The 20,232-nt window shown below is 41.9% G+C and overlaps 1 protein-coding gene across 1 annotated transcript in view; it reads right to left on the reverse strand.

The window, feature by feature from the left end:
- The window catches only part of SOBP (sine oculis binding protein homolog), a 143,922-nt gene that overhangs the window by 34,052 nt on the left and 89,638 nt on the right, over positions 1 to 20,232 (reverse strand). The window contains exon 5 of the mRNA XM_047101378.1: positions 13,541 to 13,636. Within this exon, the coding sequence (XP_046957334.1) occupies positions 13,541 to 13,636 (96 nt within the window). The remainder of the gene's footprint in view (positions 1 to 13,540; positions 13,637 to 20,232) is intronic.

Raw genomic sequence — 20,232 nt, forward strand, 5'->3', positions numbered from 1 at the left:
TTTTCTGATGGACGGACTATTACATTCTTGTTAATGGAGTTCTACCCCTCTTCAAATAATCCAAATTTAAAAACCTTTTCTCCCCCCTAGTTTGTATTTCTTTGTAGTCCAAATCACACTGATCCATGAATCATGGTGAATCACAAATATTTTAAACTTCAGTTTCTTGCTTCTACTTTGATCTCGTTTTTCCTACTGACTACAATTAGCCACTAACTCAATTAAGACTGTTATCCAAAATCTAAATTGACAAGAAAATTAGCTTGAGCCGAAATCTTTGCCAGGTATTTATATTAACACGGTCACAAGAACTTGGTGACCAGTATTTTTGGACAGCCATTTGCAGTCTCTTGCCTTTCCAGCTGCGAGAAGCCTTTGCCCTCATCACAGTGTGCCTGGACTGTCCCAGGCTTTCACAACAGTACTTCCTGGCTCAGGTACCTACTACAGAGTCCCACATCCTAAAACACCAAATGTGAAATTTCTCACTGTTTTTATTATCTGACCACAGCCTACCGAGTTAACTCCTGTCACCCCCCACAAAATGATGTATGTCCAGCAGCCTCTTAACTGGCCCCTCATGTGCTGGCTACTCACCTCCCTCATCACTCCATCCGCAGCCTTCTCTTTCTCTGGGACACCCTTCAATTATGCACCCACCCTCCAAGGACCAGTCCAGGCCCCACCTCCCCTGAGCACCTACTCTTTTATTTTTTTAATGAGAGAGACAGAGACAGAGACAGAGCTTGAGCAGAGAAAGGGCAGAGAGGGAGACACAGAATCAGAAGCAGGCTCCAGGCTCTGAGCTGCCAGCACAGAGCCCGATGTGGGGCTTGAATTCACAGACCGCGAGATCATGACCCAAGCCAAAGCTGGACACTTAACTGACTGAGCCACCCAGGCGCCCCTCTGAGCACCCACTCATGATGATTCCATCCCACCATCTCTCCCATCCCTTTACTTCCTTATTGCATACAGACTATTTTAATATGTATTTCTATTCTCTAATCAACATACCACCCATCTGGCACTTTGCTATTCACTGGAAGTTCATTGTTCATATAAGGACAGTTTGTAAACTCCTTATGAGAAGGACCCACATTTTATATGTTGTTTGCACTGCAACACATGACTTTTAAGCATAGCATTGGAGAAACTGAAAAGACAAATGTCTTCAAAATCTGGGTCACACACACATACCATAACCTCCTACTCTCATATTAATTCCCCTTTTTCAGATGTGTGCCCATGACACTGAATACCTAGATTTTTTTTAAAGGTTTTAAAACTTTATAGACATTGTCTTCGTGCAGTGTATACAAAAGAATAAATTAGAGATATAAGAAACTATTCAGAACAAGTAAATCAGGAAGAATATATCCCTTGAGAAAAGGTCTTTTGGATTTGAATTATCAGGACCAGCTGTCTCCACTGATGGAGCTCCATTTCCAACTTGGCTGATTTGATGACAGTCAGAACATTGTTTAAAAATCAAAATGCTGGGGTGCCTGGGTGGCTCAGTCGGTTAAACAACCAACTTCACCTCAGGTCATGATCTCACAGTCCGTGAGTTCAAGCCCTGCGTCAGGCTCTGTGCTGACAGCTCAGAGCTTGGAGCCTGCTTTGGATTCTGTGTCTCCCTCTCTCTCTCCTGCTCATGCTCTGTCTCTGTCTCAAAAATAAATAAAAATATTAAAAAAATGTTTTTAATAAAAATAAAAATGCTAAGGAAAGATGAAAATAAATATTTCATTACAACTTTATTTTTCCATGTTACTTATTTTTATGTATTCACATGTAAATATCAAATTATTATAGAAAATATACTGCATAAATGAGTGAGATGTATTAAATGCCACAGGCTGATAAGCACTTTTGTAATGCTCTAGTTTTCATTTATATATGTATCCACATTTCCACATAGGATATATCAATTTGCCTTCATATATTGTATTTTACGTACATATGTATGCAACATTGTTGCATATTTTCAAAATTCAAGCTACCTGGCAAATATATAAATATTTCTCTAAGCCAAAAATGGTGTTTGGTTCTTTGGAAGTGTCCTTACACATTTATCAGACAATTCAGAAGTTAAAAGCACCACTGATTGAAATGGGTATATAATGGAGGCCACCAAAATATTTTACATATTGTAATAATCTGGATGCTTTGCATGTGAAGGCTTTATCCTAACACATGAGCAATATTTAAATATTGCCCCCCTTCCTCCCTCAGGCTTTGACACTTCAAAATGTTCATGTGGGTCTCCCTTCCTTATTCACACAAAGAAGTTGTGTAACAGATCCTGCTGCCATTTCAAAATCAGATTCAAAATTTCCATAAAAATCAAACCAAATCATATCGCAATCTGATCACTACAAAACAGAGTATTTCACATAATTAAGTTAAGGGTGTAACTTTACCTATGCAAACTGACATCCTGAATGTGGATTATGAAATTTGAAGTGTAGGGGCGCCTGGGTGGCTCAGTCAGGCGTCCGACTTCGGCTCAGGTCATGATCTCATGGTTTGTGGGTTCGAGTCCTGCATTGAGCTCTGTGCTGACAGCTCGGAGCCTGGACCCTGCTTCAGATTCTGTCTGTCTCTCTCTCTGACCTTCCTCCCACTTGTGCGTGCTCTCTCTCTCTTTCAAAAGTAAGTAAACATTAAAAAAAAAGAAAATTGAAAGTGTAGGAAATGCACTCATGTGTACAATCTCTTCAGTAGGTTGGGAACTTCTCTAAGAGATGTTGGTCAGGGTGACGATGATGGATAAGGCATCCTGATTTATAAAAAACATACTTTATCCTAATGTACCCTACAGAGTGTTCTATTGAGAAAGGGAAAGAAATCATTGCTCCTTCACCAATGCACCTTCATGAATTTTCTAGAGAAATACTGATGGATATGCAATCCAAAGTAGAACAGTAAGCAATTTCCTGGATAATTAAGGAACAAGTTGTGATTATTTCAAACGTGGCTTATCTGGGGTCTATCTTAACCGGTTCAACACTTCACTCAAGAGAATGAACAAAGCCATCCGTTGGCTCCACTGAAGGGAAAGCATATAGCAGTCACATGCTCAGCCGTGACAACTACAGGCCAACCCCGCACTTGAACTTGTCAGTGGCCAATGCACAATCCAGAGCCAACCTTATGCATTTCACTTTTACCTGAACTAGAACCAAGGGGATATGCTATTGCAGGCATTCATTCAATAAATAATCACTGAGCACCTACCTCCACAGTTCATGGACTCTATGCCATCATTGGTTGTTAAGATACCATTATTTTGTATCACTAGGGAAAAACACTGCCAATTAAAAAATGACAGGTCGTCAATTGTAATATGCAATCCCATTTCTGAGATGTTACGCTGTTAAGGGGGGAAAAGTGCATTTTACAATCCATGAAATGGGCTGCAGGCAAGCACAGTTCTTAGGGATGCAGTGAGGGAAGACAAAGCTCCTGCCTCACAGAGCTCTCAGCCAAAGGGAGCTTCACCTGGAATTAAAAGATGTCTCATCTCCTGGTTGTATGTGGCCATGCAGTAGGGGAAGAGAGCCCTCCCGGAAAGCCTGACACCTTAGGCCAGGAGACAGGGAAGTGTACAAAACACACGATTATGAAAGATGCTTCAGGCCGAATGCAGTGAGAAAATACATTCTTTCAAAGATTCTTGTTTGCCTGAATCTGTTCACTGGCAGCTTAATCGTGGGCTTCCATCCTCCTTCTTCCCTTTCAAAATTCTCTCTCACCAGTCCCCTATCACCCCCATGCCCCCATCTCCAATTTCTTGCCTCCCTTATTACTCACATATATCCTTCTTCTCAACTCCAAATATTTTTCATGCCCTCTCCCTTGTTCTTCCAAGAGACTTTTGTTAGCCTTCTAGCCATAAACCAAACACATGACTGAATAGGATTACTTTTAGTTCTGGCTGGCTATTTGTGCACTTTTATATTGATAATTGATACCCTATCTGACTTTCTGGATTTGCTTGATATATGACCTAGAGTTTCCGTGAAGCCATCAGAGGTGACTTTTCTTTGGTATTTTAGGTAATTTTTCAGTTATAGCAATTAAAGTAATGAGGGAGAGTGTGACTGACACCTGACTCCGGGTAATGGCCAGGAGTCTCAAAGGATATGGATCAGTTAGTTCACTCCAAGGAATACAACAGTACTAATCAAAAGAGGTCAACAAGTCCTTCCTGATCACAAAAAGAATCAAAATCTTCAAAAGAAGACTTCATACTTATCATACATAATCTATTGCTGTCAGATTTGTAAAAATAATATACTCAAATGCTTCTATAATACTGCAAAATATATTTTCTGTAGTCCACCAATTAAACAACATATACTTTGGTTCCTTTCCCCACAATTTATCATGCACTGGGAATTCTCCAACGTTACAGGCCTTTCTGAATAAATTCCCCTTCCTGACATTCCCATAGATGTTCTTTCTGGCTTCAGAAAGAATTCTGAATTCTACCAAAGAATTGTTACTATAAAGAAGCAAGAAAGAGTGATTCTGAATTAATTTCTTAATTCTTCATCCCACCAACATGGATTGAATAACTTCTCTAGCCTGGGATGGCAAATGTATCAGACCTGGTTCCTACCCTGAGAAGGCAGCAGTGTACCTTGGCCTGACCACAGGTCAGAGAGATGTGGGCCAAACCTGGGCTCTGCACCTACTCATTAGATCCCTTTTCCTCCCCCTCTGTAAGAAATGTAACATCTCTGAATTTTAACTTCCCCGTTTGTAAAATGGAAATAATAATAGCTGTTTGGCAATGCTATGGAGAATGAAAGGTCTAAAGGAGAGTCTGTAAAGACCAAGCACAGTGCTGGCATATTGAAGGCACCCCACAAAGGATGACTTCTTGTCTCCTTTCCGTAACAGGCATATCCGTCTGCTATTGCAGGTATTTCCAGGTATAAATTACAATTTTTCCTGAGTTTTGCATTTATTTTCTTAGAATATTTCCAAGATACTCTAAATATGCACAGATTTCTTGCATATTTCCAAGATTAATAATTTTACTATTAAATGGTGGGGCAAGAGGAAGGGGTCTTGGACCATGTAGAGAGTCTTCCCTGAGAGTTATATTAAAAAAAAAGAGTTTAGCTCTAAAAATAATATCCATAATTTATCTTGTCCTTCTCACTGTTCACAAGCAAATTTTGTGGTTTTTGCATGCATCTATGCACACTCAAGACTTTCAGATAACCTATTGCTAGAAAATGTGGCCAAGTGGTATGTATGATAGAATGTGCTTGAAAATCAGCAGCCTTGGGGTGCCTGGGTGGCTCAGTCAGTTAAGCATCTGACTTCAGCTCAGGTCACGATCTCACAGTTCATGGGTTCGAGCCATGCATGGGGCTCTGTGCTGACAGCTCGAAGCCTGGAGCCTGCTTCAGATTCTGTGTCTCCCTCTCTCTCTGCCCCTCCCCCACTCGTGCTCTGTCTCTCTCTCTCTCTCAAAAATAAACATTAAAAAAAGTAAAAAAAAAAAAAAAGAAAAGAAGCAGCCTTAGAAGAAGTAATCATAATCACAACAACGCTGATTAAGTACCAACTACCAACTGTTCATCAAATACCGTTCCAAGAAACTTATGGGTGTTCATTCATTTGGATCCCACACCAACCCTCCTGGATGGATACTGTCCTCCTTTTACAGACCAGGACATGGACATTCTGTGACTTGCCCAAGGTCACACAGCTGATGGGTGGAGTGGTTGAGATTCCTGAATCTGAACCAAACAGTCTGGCTCAAGAGTCTAAGCTCTTCAGTACACCATACCATATTTTGAAAGTTTTATAGTTTTCTTCAAAAAAAGTATTCCAATATTTCAGTAATTTACAATTCAGCAGTAGCTGCTATGCAACTAATAGACATCTCTAGTGTCCTCAACATAAACAGATAAGTAGGTAGATGTTCAAGGGTTTCTCTGAAGTTAAAATATTACATATGGGCTTCTAGCCAAACAAACTGAGAAGAGACTCTAGTTAGAGAATAAAGGCAGGTACTTCCAGCATCTGCCTAAAGATTTTGTTTAAACTGATGCCACTTTCCAGCTCTATTTTGTTAGTAATATGGCTAACACTTGTTGAATTTTTACTGTGTGCCAGGCATACCAAGATGCATACGTTTATACATGATCCCATTTACTCCTCAAAACAACCCTATACCGGTACATACTGTGTGTATTCTCATTTTGTAGGTAAAGACACTGAAGCTCAGAGCAGACAGGAACCTGCCCAGGTTGCACAGGTGGCATGTCTAGAGCAGGAATTGGGATGCCCACTCTCATCCACCACACCACATTGTCTCCCTTGGAGAACGCAGGGTCCTTGACACCTCTCTCTGGCTCTAAGAGCCACTGTTCTGTACTATGTGAGAAGTCAGTATGAAAACCAAACCATTATGCCTCTGACTTTTTTTGTGCAATGGCCCTGAAACTAGAAAGGCAAAGATTTTCCTGTGATGAAAAAGGGAACCTGCTGGGGACCAAGGGTCTCTGATCAAATCGAGGGTCCCTAGCCCCAAGAAATGTCCTTGTACCAGTGCAGAAGCTGGGGAACTCTAGCCCTTACCCAAATGGCTTCTCTCCCAAATAAAGAAACTAAAAAGAGAGAGTTAAAATAAGTTTGCCTCGGTGGAGAGATGGGGAATGAAGCGAGATGGTCTACAGCAGTATAGAGGGTCTTTGTACAGGAGAAGAAGAAAGCTCTGAACCACGAGAACACAGCAGCAATGGAGCCAAGAGGCTAGAAAGAAAGAGAAGCAGCAAACCCAGCTGGAGAACAAAGTGAAACAATAACACTGGTGGAAACAGAGAGATGTGCAAGTGAAATACAACAGCCCAAGCAGAATGCATCCCTTCTGCCTCTGTTAAAGAAGAGGGGTGCCTGGGTGGCTCAGTAGGTTAAGCAACTGACTCCTGATTCCGGCTCAGGTCATGATCTCATGATCTTGAGATCAAGCCCTGCATTGGGCTCTGCACTGAGTATGGAGCCTGCTTGGGATTCTCTCTCTCTCTGCCCCTCCTCTGCTCTGCTCTCTCTTTCAAATTAAATAAAGAAAAACTTAAAAAAGAAAAAAAGGAGAGATGGTCTTGTTGCAGGGCATAATTGTGCCACCTCTGTTGGAACTTCTCCTTGCTTAGCCTAATACTGGTCCTTTTCTTTATAAAAAGTTCTATTTTTCTAAAACATATTTCAAAAAAACTGTAGGACCACAGGAATAGCCCCAGACTAAAGGGATCTGGAGGGTGGGTATAAAAATGATGGGACAGGCCAACTCTCTCTAGACAGCAAGCAGTCCCTGGGATTTTCTGGGTCATTTTACACTTTTGGGGCTGTTACAGTTACTATTTCAGGAAACTGGTACACAGCATACTACATACACAAATGTCATATGATATTTTGTTTGATGTGACGGAAGTCCAAGTGTGTCACCACGAATTTACATTCTCGGTGCTTTGTGCCGCTCAGCTGTAACATCAAAGCAATTGTGTGACTTCAAGTTGAGCCAGGGCATGAATCTGGCTTTCTGTTAAACCAAGTGTTAAGGGGAGGGTCTTTGGTTTATACCCCTTATTTTAAATTTTTTTTTTTCAACGTTTATTTATTTTTGGGACAGAGAGAGACAGAGCATGAACGGGGGAGGGGCAGAGAGAGAGGGAGACACAGAATCGGAAACAGGCTCCAGGCTCCGAGCCATCAGCCCAGAGCCTGACGCGGGGCTCGAACTCACGGACCGCGAGATCGTGACCTGGCTGAAGTCAGACGCTTAACCGACTGCGCCACCCAGGCGCCCCTATACCCCTTATTTTAAAAAGCTTATCAAGCTTCAAGTGAAATGTGGCAGTTTATATCACCTTTTGGGGGTCCTCCTTAAGTCCTCATGATCCAGCTGGAAAATCCTAGCCAACAGTTAATATATGACTGCAATCCCAGAATTTTGCCTCACTGCTGTTAGGAGGCCAACATATATATACTCATGAACTAGGCTGGGTTGCAAAGAGATCTGATTTTGTTTTTAAATAAATACATTTAGAACCAGGGACTTGGAAGTAAAGAACCCAAGTCACTATTGGCATTGTGGGTTTTTTGTTTTTTTGTTTTACCTTAAGGACTTTCTAAACTAGATCTGATTGTCTGCGTCTTGCAAGGTTGTGCTGAGCAGGGAGGGAAGAGCACAGTGCATAACCCAGAGTCATTTGTTTTATGTGTACCTAGTCCCAAAGCTCCAATTCCCAATTTAATCCATGTCAATGGATTCTTTCTAGCCAGAAAAGTGGGAACTAAAGTCTTTACAAAACAAACAAACAAACAAACGAGCAAAAAAGCATATTTGTTTACAATCTTCCAGTAGAATAAAATGGGGATGAGGTGGGTACAGGGTAGAGGGACAGATGAAACAAGATTAATAGTTAACACTTGTTAAAGCTAGGTGATACATACATGGGGGGGGTCATTATATCACTCTCTTTACTCTTGTATGTGTTAGTAATTTTCCATGATAATTTATTTTAATCCATAGAAGTACTAGGAATTTCCATGAAGTACAGCTACTGAAGTCCAGGCTTGATAGGATGCTGTAAAGTTATTGAAACCTGGGCAAAAGAATCAGTCTGTTAGCTCACCCCCTTATCCTTCAGGTTCTCTACACTCCTGCCAGTTCAGATGCCACCTGTGGGTGAGTCACCTGGTCTGTACTTTCCCACCTCCTTGCCTTTGCCATGCTATTTTCCTCTGCTTAGAATGCCCCCTTTCCTAACACCTCAGCTCCAACTATCCAAATCCAACCTATGGAAGGCCTTGATCGAAGGCATCCTCCTCCTTTGTTAAGTCTCTAATTACTACATATGGAAAGAATCTCCTCTTCCTTTGAACTCCGGAACTTTGCTGGTGCTCTCTTGGGCACAGCCAACTGTGTAACGATAACATTCGTGAGAATAAGAAGAATCACAATAATAGCAGCTAGTACATACTATACTGAATGTTACTATGTACCAGGCATTTTAAATATGTCATCACTTTCCTTACAATATCTTCTGAGGTTATTACCTTGTATTATCACACCCTACAGATGAAGATCTGAGGTTCAGAGAGGTCTAAAGAGGATCCACTGTGATGTGACACCAGATGTGTCACCATAAATTTTATGCCGCTGTGCATATGATCCTTAGTGATACCACCAGAGTAATAGAGTATAAATTAAAGTCTGGCTGGGGCGAAATTCTAACCTTCAGGAAGACCTGAGAGCCCACATTCCTGATGACTACAATACTGTATATGCCTATTCTTTCTACTGAACTGCAAGCTCCTTCAGGGAAAGGACTATATCTTTTTCTGTTTTTGTGTCCCCCATAAGCACTGTCTAGTACAATGCCATGTATATAGAAGATACTCGATAACATCTAGCGGACTGAACAATGTATTGATACAAAGCAGTTCTGTACAGCAGTTCTGCCTAAGGACTATGTCCACCTGTTGCAATCCAGCTCTTGTCTACCTTCACCAGGAAATGAGATGGACAAATAGCCCATGCAAGAACTGCCTACGCGTCTCTCCTCCCACCACCTCTGTCCACGGGCCACAAAACTAAAATGGTTTTCATCTTTTCCCTACACTGGCATCACAAATGACCAGAAAGAAGTCTTCCCTGATGCTATTTTTTGTAGCCTCCCAGTTGTGGACTCCCTCTCCCACCACCCTCTGCAAAATTCCCACCCCTAATAGCCTTAGGAAAGGCCAAAGGGAGTCAGATTGTGTCTCAGTGATGACTCGGGAAGCTGGAACTGAGCAAGACAGGCTGATTTCCCTCTTGAGTTTCCTTTCTCTTATTTCTCCTTTCAGACTGCTTAAACCTGTATTCTTTCCAACCAAATTACACTACGTTGCTGCTGCTGTTCTTTGACTATATTTTGACCTCCCTCTTGAATGCAGTGATTTTCTCTGGACTGGCCCTCAGAACACCTGGGGAGTAGGCTTGGTCGCCTTCAGTTCCGTCCCCTAAACTCTCACAACATTGCTCTTCTTCTAGCTACAGGTCTTCTCCCTCCAAGGACCCAGCTTCTGCTGTATTTCTGCAAGGTCTTACTCCCAGCTGGCTTTTAAGAACTGAGAAAGTCATAGCTGATGAGTAGGTGTGAGGTCATCACATGATAAATGTCCTCTTCTCAACTATAGCTCTTAATCCAATTCCCACCATCAATATGAGCATTGTAGTAGAGGAAAAGAAGAGAAGAGAAGGCCTTCTAGTCCTGAAAGAATGAGGCAATAACGGTAAAGGGACCAGCAACGGGGGTGAAATTTGGGGCAGAGGCCAGTCACCTGTGGCTGGCTCTAAATGTTCCCTCTTCTGGACTCCCCTAAGCCATGCTGCTGGAGTGTTAATGTGATGTGAATTTCCAGTTTTTTTTTTTTTTTAATTGAAAGTTATTTGCCTTGGTCATAAATTTAGCTACGTCAGCAAAATACCCTGGGGTGTGTGTGTGTGTGTGTGTGTGTGTGTGTGCGCGCGCACACACACACGCACATGGTACCTATCTGTGAAGAGGTAGATGGGGGCCATGCTGAATTGTGTTATATCAAACAGTACTCATGCTTTATCTAATGTCACTCATCTTGACAGCACTGCATTTTCAAAATTAATAAAAAGCATAAGGAAGCTGCTGCACAATCACCAACCAGAGAATCTTGGCCACCAAGCTAAATATCTAGTCATCTGTGTTGTACATTAAGTGTGAAGGCACATATCACAGTTTGGGATTTAAATGGAAAAATCAATACCCTTCAGGAATCTGCAGTTGCACAGCAGATTTTTCTATCTGCCAATGCTTTGTTTGTCAGTGCCTTCTGATTACACATACTTGTGCATTCCAGGCATCGATTTTGCTTTATTTCTGTTTAGGCTACTTAACCCTCTTCCAAGCAGCAGAGGCTGGGGGTGTGGGAGAGAGGGCAGAGAAAATAAACAGTCACTAATACAAGTCTGAGTCAATGTCCAGTCCACCTGGCCGGGGCACTTTCTGTCAGTCCCTATATGTAGCCATGTGTCCTGATCATCTGCGAGCCTAGAAGTAACGTATTCCCCTAGTGTTTTTTTCCAAGGGCCATTGGCAACCCCGACAAAGTTCCTCCACTTCCCAAACCCACCCCTGCTCTTGCTACAGTGAACTATGCAAGGTGGCTCTTAAGCTAAGAAAGTACTTTGGAGCAGGACTTCCAATCTTTTTTCATGAAGTCTTTAAAAATTTGCTCTAAGCTGCACTAAGAAAACTCCAAGGACTGCCTATTTCTCACTTAAGAATGTTCTAGCTTTTTCATATAGAAGCATCACTTTTCCCAGCCTCATATCCAGCCAAATACCACTGCTTTTCTTGTAGTTGAAAAAATTAAATTTCTCCTTAGAGAAATAAGCTTCCTTGTTTTCTTCTCTTTATTCTCCTTTTTCTTTTGTCACAAAAAAACTATGCTGATGAAAATAAAGCATTTCTTACAGTGACTAAAAGGACAAAGATTGTACACATCTCTCAAAACTACTGCTAATACACTACTGTGTCTAAGCATAGCAATGATTAAACATACATTTTCTCGGGGCGCCTGGGTGGCGCAGTCGGTTAAGCGTCCGACTTCAGCCAGGTCACGATCTCGCGGTCCGTGAGTTCGAGCCCCGCATCGGGCTCTGGGCTGATGGCTCAGAGCCTGGAGCCTGTTTCCGATTCTGTGTCTCCCTCTCTCTCTGCCCCTCCCCCGTTCATGCTCTGTCTCTCTCTGTCCCAAAAATAAATAAACTTTGAAAAAAAAAAATTTAAAAAAAAAAAAAAAAAAAAAATAAACATACATTTTCTCTAAAGGTAGCTGGAAAAGATGTTCACATATATATTTTACTTCCTCCTGTATGAACCGACCACAACCAGGACTCAGCACGTTCGTTTTAACAATAAATATTTTTTAAAAATCAACTATGGCATATTAATTTTAACTGTTTCTCTAAAAAGAAGTAAGATACTCCCCAAAGCATTTTGATACCAAACATAGCATTAATGGCCCCTACGGTCTTCTGCTGGATAACTATGGTTACTGAGGGAAGTATTAAAAGGGAAATGGATGAAAAAGATTTCCCCAAAATAGGTCATGCTAGGAGGCCTGGAAGCTTAAGAGCCCTAAGGTAAAATATAAGGTGAGTTAAATCATCAGAAAGCAAACAAACAAGCAAACAAACAAACAAAAAAAAGCAACTGCATTGATAAGCAGCGAATTTGCCTGCGGACTGATTGGTCAAGGGGCTAGACACACAGCATGAGTGGCGCTATTGTAACCATGCAGTTTATGGAGCTGGGGGGAAAGAGTTTCTCACTGTCAACATCTAGTTGCTGCGGCTAGGATGGGTAAGAACTGTATTTTTCTCTCTTCTCCTGCTCTTTGGACACTTTGTTTTTAATGAACAGTTGGTATCAGAGCTAAGTCCAAAGACTGTTACATGTGGGATTTCCTAATGCGGAGACCTGGCAGAGCTGATCGGTGTTCAGCCAAAACACTAAATAGAAATGAGACTACCTCAAAATGTAACAACGGAGCATCCTCATTCTCTTTCAGTGTTTTCATTTAGTTGGAGCAAATGTTTTGCTTTAATGCAATTGAAAAGAAAAGAACATTTAGGGACAACATAGCTAGATCCCTCATAAAGCTTCATTTTCAAAAGCAAGTGTTTAAATATCTAAATAAATGACAATTCATTCTCTGTTTACTTTAGGTAAACAGCAAATGCATCGCGGAGTACTCATTTTCAAAAGCTAATCAAGAACATTAGGTCCCGACAGATTCATTTAATAGAAATATAATAGGCATTTCTTCTTGCTTTTCATCTTGTCTTGCTGTAAATGCTAAAATGAACAGCAAATTAACCCTGCGTTGGAACAGAGTCCCTGTCACAGCTGATACCCCCTCTCTCGCGACTTGTAAACATCCCCGCATCCTGTCGCTGCTTTGACTTCTCCTACAGAGGAAAGACGAAAGTGCCTGATTGAGTTTGGCAAGAGAGTGTAGGAACACTTGAATCCTAAAGGGAGTACTGCGTGTCAACTCTGCTATCTTTCCCAGAAGAACAAAATATTACCATGCTGTCTCCTAAAATAGTGTACAATTAGGAAGGAGGAGGAGGAGTGGAGGTGGGATTGTTGTTTTTTTTTTTTTCCAAGCTACATATATCGACTGTCTTTCTCTCCATTTTTAACTTTACTAGCCATTCTCCAAATGGCTGGTTATAAACTACTATACAGAACAAGCTAACAAAGACAGGGCCATCCACGCTCTATAATCAGATATAAAAGATTTGCACACAATCTGAGATCTTATAGTTAATATTCAGTGATATCAGAATTAGCATTTAGAACTCTATACAGAAAAACTGTAATACTTCATAAATGATGTAATAATGAACAAACCCTTTCAAAAACTGTTTTCACTGTGCTAAAGTAACATTCTAGACTTGTTGTAAGTATGTTATTCTTACAAGTAGTTCGCAGTTATTCTTGAAGGCAAGCCTTGGAGTTTCCTTAGCATAGTGCTGCTGGGGGAAATTTTCAGCTTGTCCATCTTCATCTCTAGCCTGAAGGGAAATATAATGGCCTATTTAGGGACTTAACAAATAATGGAAGAAAAAAAAAAAGCTAAAAGCATAACAGCTCAGACCATTAAACAAACGGGAATCCAGAAATAACAACATTATTAAGAAGTTTGTTTAAATACGCAGTACGCCTTTTAGATATCAAAATTCGGGGTTTATTTTTCTTGACGTAGTTTGGTTTCGACATGCAAATTCACTGTGGTGTGATATTTTAAATGATATGAAGCAAACCAAAATCAAATAGTTTCGTTGGCAATTAACCACCACTTTGGTCTTCCAGTGGCTTTCGTTGCACATTGAGGATTATATGACATACGTACGTGTTTAAACTTTTCGGCATGCTTAAGCAATCTCTAGATAACGCACTTTAAGAAAATTCTAATAGCAAGGCCACAAGAAAAGCAGTTTGCATCGTTATATTTTGCATCGTAATACTATTAGAGATAAACTGATTCCCCTTGATTTTTAAATAAAGATCTGAAAGGAGCAATGATCTAGTAAGAACAATGATTCTTCAATCGAATGCAGTAAAAAAAAAAAAATAGATTTAATTAAGAAGCTGCATTAAAAGTTACTAGTTATTTTGATCTACACTGTTAATTAAGAAAGCTGAAGTTTAAATGGAGACATTAACAGAACCCATTAGCAATACCGCTTGCATACAGTCTTGTCCTCCTAATCTCCATCCGTTTCTGGTTTGGAGTGGGAGAGGGGGAGAGGTAGGTGAAAGGAGGCGTGTCTGCAGCACACTCATTAAACCATTCATTTGGGTGACACTTGCACCTCGCTCTGCTCTCATCTCATCTTAGCCCTAACTGCTCCCCCTTTCCTGGCCTCCTGAAATTCACAGCTGAGCTGTCTCCCTCACATATGGCTTGCATATAATTATGCATATTCCATTTTGCGCTGCATTAAAATGATGAGCTCCTGGCTCCCTGCCAGCTGATTTTAAAAAGCCCAAGTGAAGTAGGAAAAAGGAGAGAAACACAGGGAGAGCCGCACAGGAAGCAGCAGGTAGTTCTGTCGGCTGTCTCTTTAGATAAAATGTATGTCTGGCACCAAGGGAACAGCTGAGAACTACCTGTTGTGATGTATGGATCGAGGAGGAGAAAACAATGAGCGTATGTCTGGGGCACAGCGATGACAGCACTTGGGTGGTGTTTCTCCTTTAATGGAGTGAAATTTGCCGGCTGACAAGTATCACTCAGAGCTCCTCGGCTAGAAGAGGGATCGTCGTTTTAGAAACGGAGCCGTATTTTGTACATTTAAGGATGTAAAGCTTGTTTTTTAACAAAGCCTTCTGCTACTTATTACAGGGAGGGAACTGGATGGAATTTGGAAATGGAATGTCATGGGCAGTAATATTTGGGTTACAAGAAGTTGGTGGGAGAAGAGAATTGCTCTGTTTTGGTTTCATTTTTGAAATGTATGAACATCTCTGGGATTGAGTGCCTTTTTATTATACCTTTTATCCCCCCCTACCAAATCAAAGTAAAATAAAAATGCAGTTATAGGACTGGACTACATGTGACAGAAAGCGTAAGCTTTGTTCACGTTCAGTGGTTATCAAGGCACTGAAAGCGATGATGCTCCTTCTCACAGCGTCTCACAGCGTCAGCTCTCCTCTGCAGCTACATCTGGGCTTAAGTTAATATAGTCTTAAATGGGGCCCACTTTAAAGTGGAGTGTATAAATAAAAGGCAGCTGGAGGAAAAACAATAAGATGCCAATGGGTAGCAACGATGTTAGATTCTTCTATTCTCTGTGTGTTTTAAGCCACTCTGTGAGGTCTCTTGACGGCTGATGCTACATCTACTTCGTGTTTCCTATTCTGCCATTTCCAGTGCCTTACTTTTAGCTGGTACTTAACAAACGTTTAAGTGATGAAGAAAAAAAAAAAGCCCCATACATGGATAGTAACTAGACCTTACTATAAACAACTCTATAGAAAATGCCACCTCGAAATATGCTAAAGTTGGTGGTTAGGTTTATTATATTCCTGATGCACTATGATACATATGCTTGGAAACACACTTAGCATATAGTTTACGAGGGCTACTATTTACATATATATGTCTATATTCAATATATATGTATCTTGTGTATAAATATTCATAAGGTGGAATATGTTTATTATGCATGTACTATGTGTACACATTCATACACACCAGATGCCTGGGGATATTTTCAACATTAGTGGCAAAAATACATCCATTCCACTTACACGTAAGGTGATCACAATGCTTTTTATGTTTTTAAAGGACATGAAATAATCCCATTGTCTAATATTTGAAGGTGCTTCCTCAAAGGAGCTAAAGATTTCATATAAAGACTCATAATTTATGAGGTGGAATAAAACAGCCATGGAAGAGAAAGGAGAGGGAGATTGAGAGGGTTGGAAGTGAAGAGAGAAAGCCAGAGATTTGCTTCTTTATGAAGCTGTCTATTTGCCTCTCCATCAAACCCCATGGCCCTTGGAATGGTCTGCCTCTCGCAAGCCATCTGATGCCAGAGTGCAAGACGTTCCATCCTGCAGCCATTTGCCGCATTGCCACCATGTGCCACAGAGCTGGGAAGCATACAACATGCTAGGACCCCCAGCACCGTCTCCCTCACGTGTGTGTGCACACATTGAGCACTCACCCGCCTCTCGCCAGAGTAATTCCTTTTGCATTCCAAAGGGTTTTTTAGTGTAAATGTTAAAACTACTATTCCTAGACTAAGTGAAATTAAGTGCATTCAGCGAGGGCAATAATTCTCCACTCTTGACTGCATACTAGAATCATCTGGGGTGGCTTTTTAACATTGGAGCCTATCCTGCCCCCTCCTGTCCCACTTTTTTCCAAGACTCTGATTTAATTGGTCCAGCATGGGGCCCGGACATGGGTGGTTTTTAAAAAGCTCTGGGGTGATTGTAATGTACAAGCAGGGCTGAGAACCATTGATCTAAGGAGGGTGCCCAGAGGAGGGGTATCAAGAGGAGGCCCTTGGCACAGTGTCGGCAGAATGTTCTCTAACCACGTCCCGACCCCACTAGAGTGAACTGCTATGCAACACTAAGAGGATGTAGGATATGGCCCCTGGGATGGGTCTTATTGTAAAGACTCCAGAGATGACACGGCTAGCTGATCGCAGGCAAAAAATCCCTTATTTTAGTTCTTGGCATGACAAATAATATTGGAAGAACTACTAGACCAGCTCCTCAAAAGGCCTTTCTGAACCTCTATAACCAAGTCAAAAATCCCCATGTGCCCTCGCTTTGACTTGACACAGGTACAACTTTACACCGGTTGGTGTGATTTTTTTGTCTTCTCTGCAAAGTAGCATGCTTCCTAAGGGCAGAGATAGTGCCTGGTTCCTCACCTCTGGACCTTCAGCCCCAGCCACTGCATGGTACACGGTAAGTGCTCTGTGGGAATGAGTTCTGTTTTCATTCCTGCAACTCGATGGCGATGTTAGACAAAACTCCTAGTAGAGTCATTTTATAACCTGTTATATATTGAAGTCAGTGCCTTCTGCCTCTGCCCCATCTGGGCTGGCAGACAATGGCATATCGAGGCAGGGCTGCGTAAGCCCTGCAGACATTCAGCATCTCTGGTCATGGTAAAAACATGAAGCAGAATGACTTTTAGTTGTTTTCTTTTATTGTTCTTAAATTCTTCACAGACCATGAGCTCTCTCACTGTCTTTCTTGGGGCAGACCACCCCACTGCCAGCTCTTGGCATCTCCTGGGGCCCGGAGACCTGTGTTGATGTCTGACTTTGTTCTGGAGTGACCAGTTCTGACAGAAGGAATGCCAAGATACATGATGAACTAATTCTCTCCATGTGTCTTATTCTCAGCAGCTTTATTCTGACTAATACACTGGATATTTATGCCAACTATGGGGAAAAGCAAACGGGAAGGTTTTTTTTTGTTTTTTTGTTTTTTTGTTTTTTACATTTTACTACAAATGCGATCGTCAAACCAAAGGTACATTTCTTTTTTTTTTTTTTTTTAAATGTTTTTTTTCCAACGTTTATTTATTTTTGGGACAGAGAGAGACAGAGCATGAATGGGGGAGGGGCAGAGAGAGGGAGACACAGAATCAGAAACAGGCTCCAGGCTCTGAGCCATCAGCCCAGAGCCCGACGCGGGGCTCGAACTCACAGACCGCGAGATCGTGACCTGGCTGAAGTCGGACGCTCAACCGACTGCGCCACCCAGGCGCCCCGGTACATTTCTTATCTACTATTCTAAGAAGACTCCACCTCTTGCCATAAAATAGAAATAGAAATCCTTCAATTAAACTGCAGAAAGTAAATATCCTTCATTTAAACTGCAAGGGGATTTCCCCATCTTGCTGACAGTCATGTTGTGCCTACCATTTGAATAAATATTAGATTATGTGCGACACTTAGATCCATTGCCTCTCTACCTCAAAAATCTCCGGCTTAAACAAATTCATATTCACCTCTCTCTCCCCCTTTCCCTTTTTTATTTTGATTCTTACATACGGCAATCTTTGGTTCTCTTTCAAAGAATTCACTTCTTCCTTTGGGCCAAAGCTTTGGTGTCATGTACATCTTCAAGCAAGATCAGCATGTTTTCTCCTCGAGAGTCTCCCTTAGAAAAGGTGGAACATTCTAAAATCAGCTCCACCGGCCTATACCCCAGAAAAGTGAGATTTTTCTGACTCAACAAAAAGGTTAACACTGCTGCCATTTAAGTGGAAAGATAACTATGCTTCCCAGTTAAGACCTCCCTGTGATGAATGGGAGTTTACACCTCTGTGTCGCCGTGATTTCAGAACTTTTTTGGAAAACAAGAGAAGGTTCTGCCTGGAACCAGAGTGGGGAGAGCACACAGAGCGTCTAGACTGAGCGTTCCGGTGCTGTGGCGGACTTGGCACACACCGGCTCACACACGTGGTGTCGTTACCAGACTTGAGAACATCAAAAATAGTGCATCTCCAAGTTGGGGGGGGGGGGTAAGTTTAGAGATGAATAGTTGCAGAGAAAAACTTTCATTTTTTAGAACGCACTCTTTGAGCCAGGAGTAATAGAATTTCCGTTCAAAATTCAAGACAAAAGCACAGGGACACATCACCTCTGAAAACCCTTAGGATTTCATTTTCCGATTTCCGGTCCCATTTCCGGTCTGTCTTTCCTTAGCCAAATGCCTACATACATTTCTCTTGAAGAAACTCAGAAAGGAATAAACTGCAACTGTCATGTGTGTTGGGAACATCTCTGTGACCTTGGCATAAAGGTCAGCCCGGTTTCCAGGCCCCTCAGTGAAGTTCAGCCAGTGCTGGCCCTGGGCTAAAATAACACAAGGAGGCCTGTGGAGTGGCTCCTGCTTCTTCTGGATTACAGCTCAGCTATTCTCATCTTGATGGTCCAAACTCCTCATGACTGAATGCCCAGTTCCCTTCAACTGGATTCCTGTCCTTTACCCCCATTTTCTCTTTGTAAAACTAGATTCCATCTGTCCTCCCCCACTTCTCCTGGAAAATTCGTATACATCTTTTAAGCGTTCATTCAGTCTGCAGCTCCTTTAGGAAGCCATTCCAGACCTCTTCCTCCTGATCCTAACCCGGGCTCTGTACCCCTCTGTCTATATATTTATACGTATCAGCATTCCACCCATTGCATTGCATTATGACCATCTATGTGTGTGTCTTCCCCACCAATCTGTGAGGTCCTTGAGTGCAAAAACTGTTCTATTCAGCTACAAATCTCTAGAGCCTCATCTACTGCCTGGCATATTATAAAGACTCCATAAATGGTGAGTGAGTGAATGAGTGAGTAATGAGTTCCTATCCTTCAACCCTAGCATCTGGACATTCTGCCTTGCACTCTGGTCCCCAGAGGTGAGTGCCCTGCCCCTGAACCTCAGGAATCATCTCCATACCTGAGTCTGAGCAGGCCTCTGCCAGAGTTCTCTGATCACACCTGCCTCCCGCCTGGACCCTCACTGGCTACTCCATGCACTTCTGCCCAACTCCTGTCCCTCCCACCTGGTGAGACACTAGAGTCTTAGCCTCACTTCAGATCTTGTACTCAATTTGGACTTAAGCCAATAATCATTTTGTCCATGTTTCTCTCCTCTGCCTCCCCCCCAACCTCTGGTTGTTGCTTAACAAATTCTCATCCCCAAAAGTCCATTCTCAGATTAACCAACCCAGGGCCTTGCTCCCTGTTTCTGCTATCTCATCTGGTCATAGTGCCCCGAATCAGTCTGGAACTCCTTGGTATAACTCATCTTGGTTATGACTCATGTCTTATCTTCCCTACCAGATTGGAAGCTGCTTAAGGGAAAATGGATGAAGCCCCCATGCTCAGCAGAGTCCCTTGTACAACAAACAATCCTGTAAGTATATGTCGAATGGATTCATTAACCCTTTGCTCCTCCTTAAGCCAAGGTCCAGAAGCGTTCTGTTTTTCTCCACCCTGAATGGTCTGCCTCTACAAATGGATCCCCTTAAGTGTGAGTTGTTCCTATGCAAATATTCAAGTCAGTGAACATCAGATTGCAGAGAATGGCATGGCTTGTGGACAGGATTATGCGTGCATGCAACTTGGGTAGAGAGCTT

This window comes from Lynx rufus, unplaced genomic scaffold, assembly GCF_022079265.1.
Source record: "Lynx rufus isolate CCGP_SWC_20201006 ecotype Redwood Valley unplaced genomic scaffold, mLynRuf1.p SCAF_6, whole genome shotgun sequence".
Taxonomy (NCBI): domain Eukaryota; kingdom Metazoa; phylum Chordata; class Mammalia; order Carnivora; family Felidae; genus Lynx; species Lynx rufus.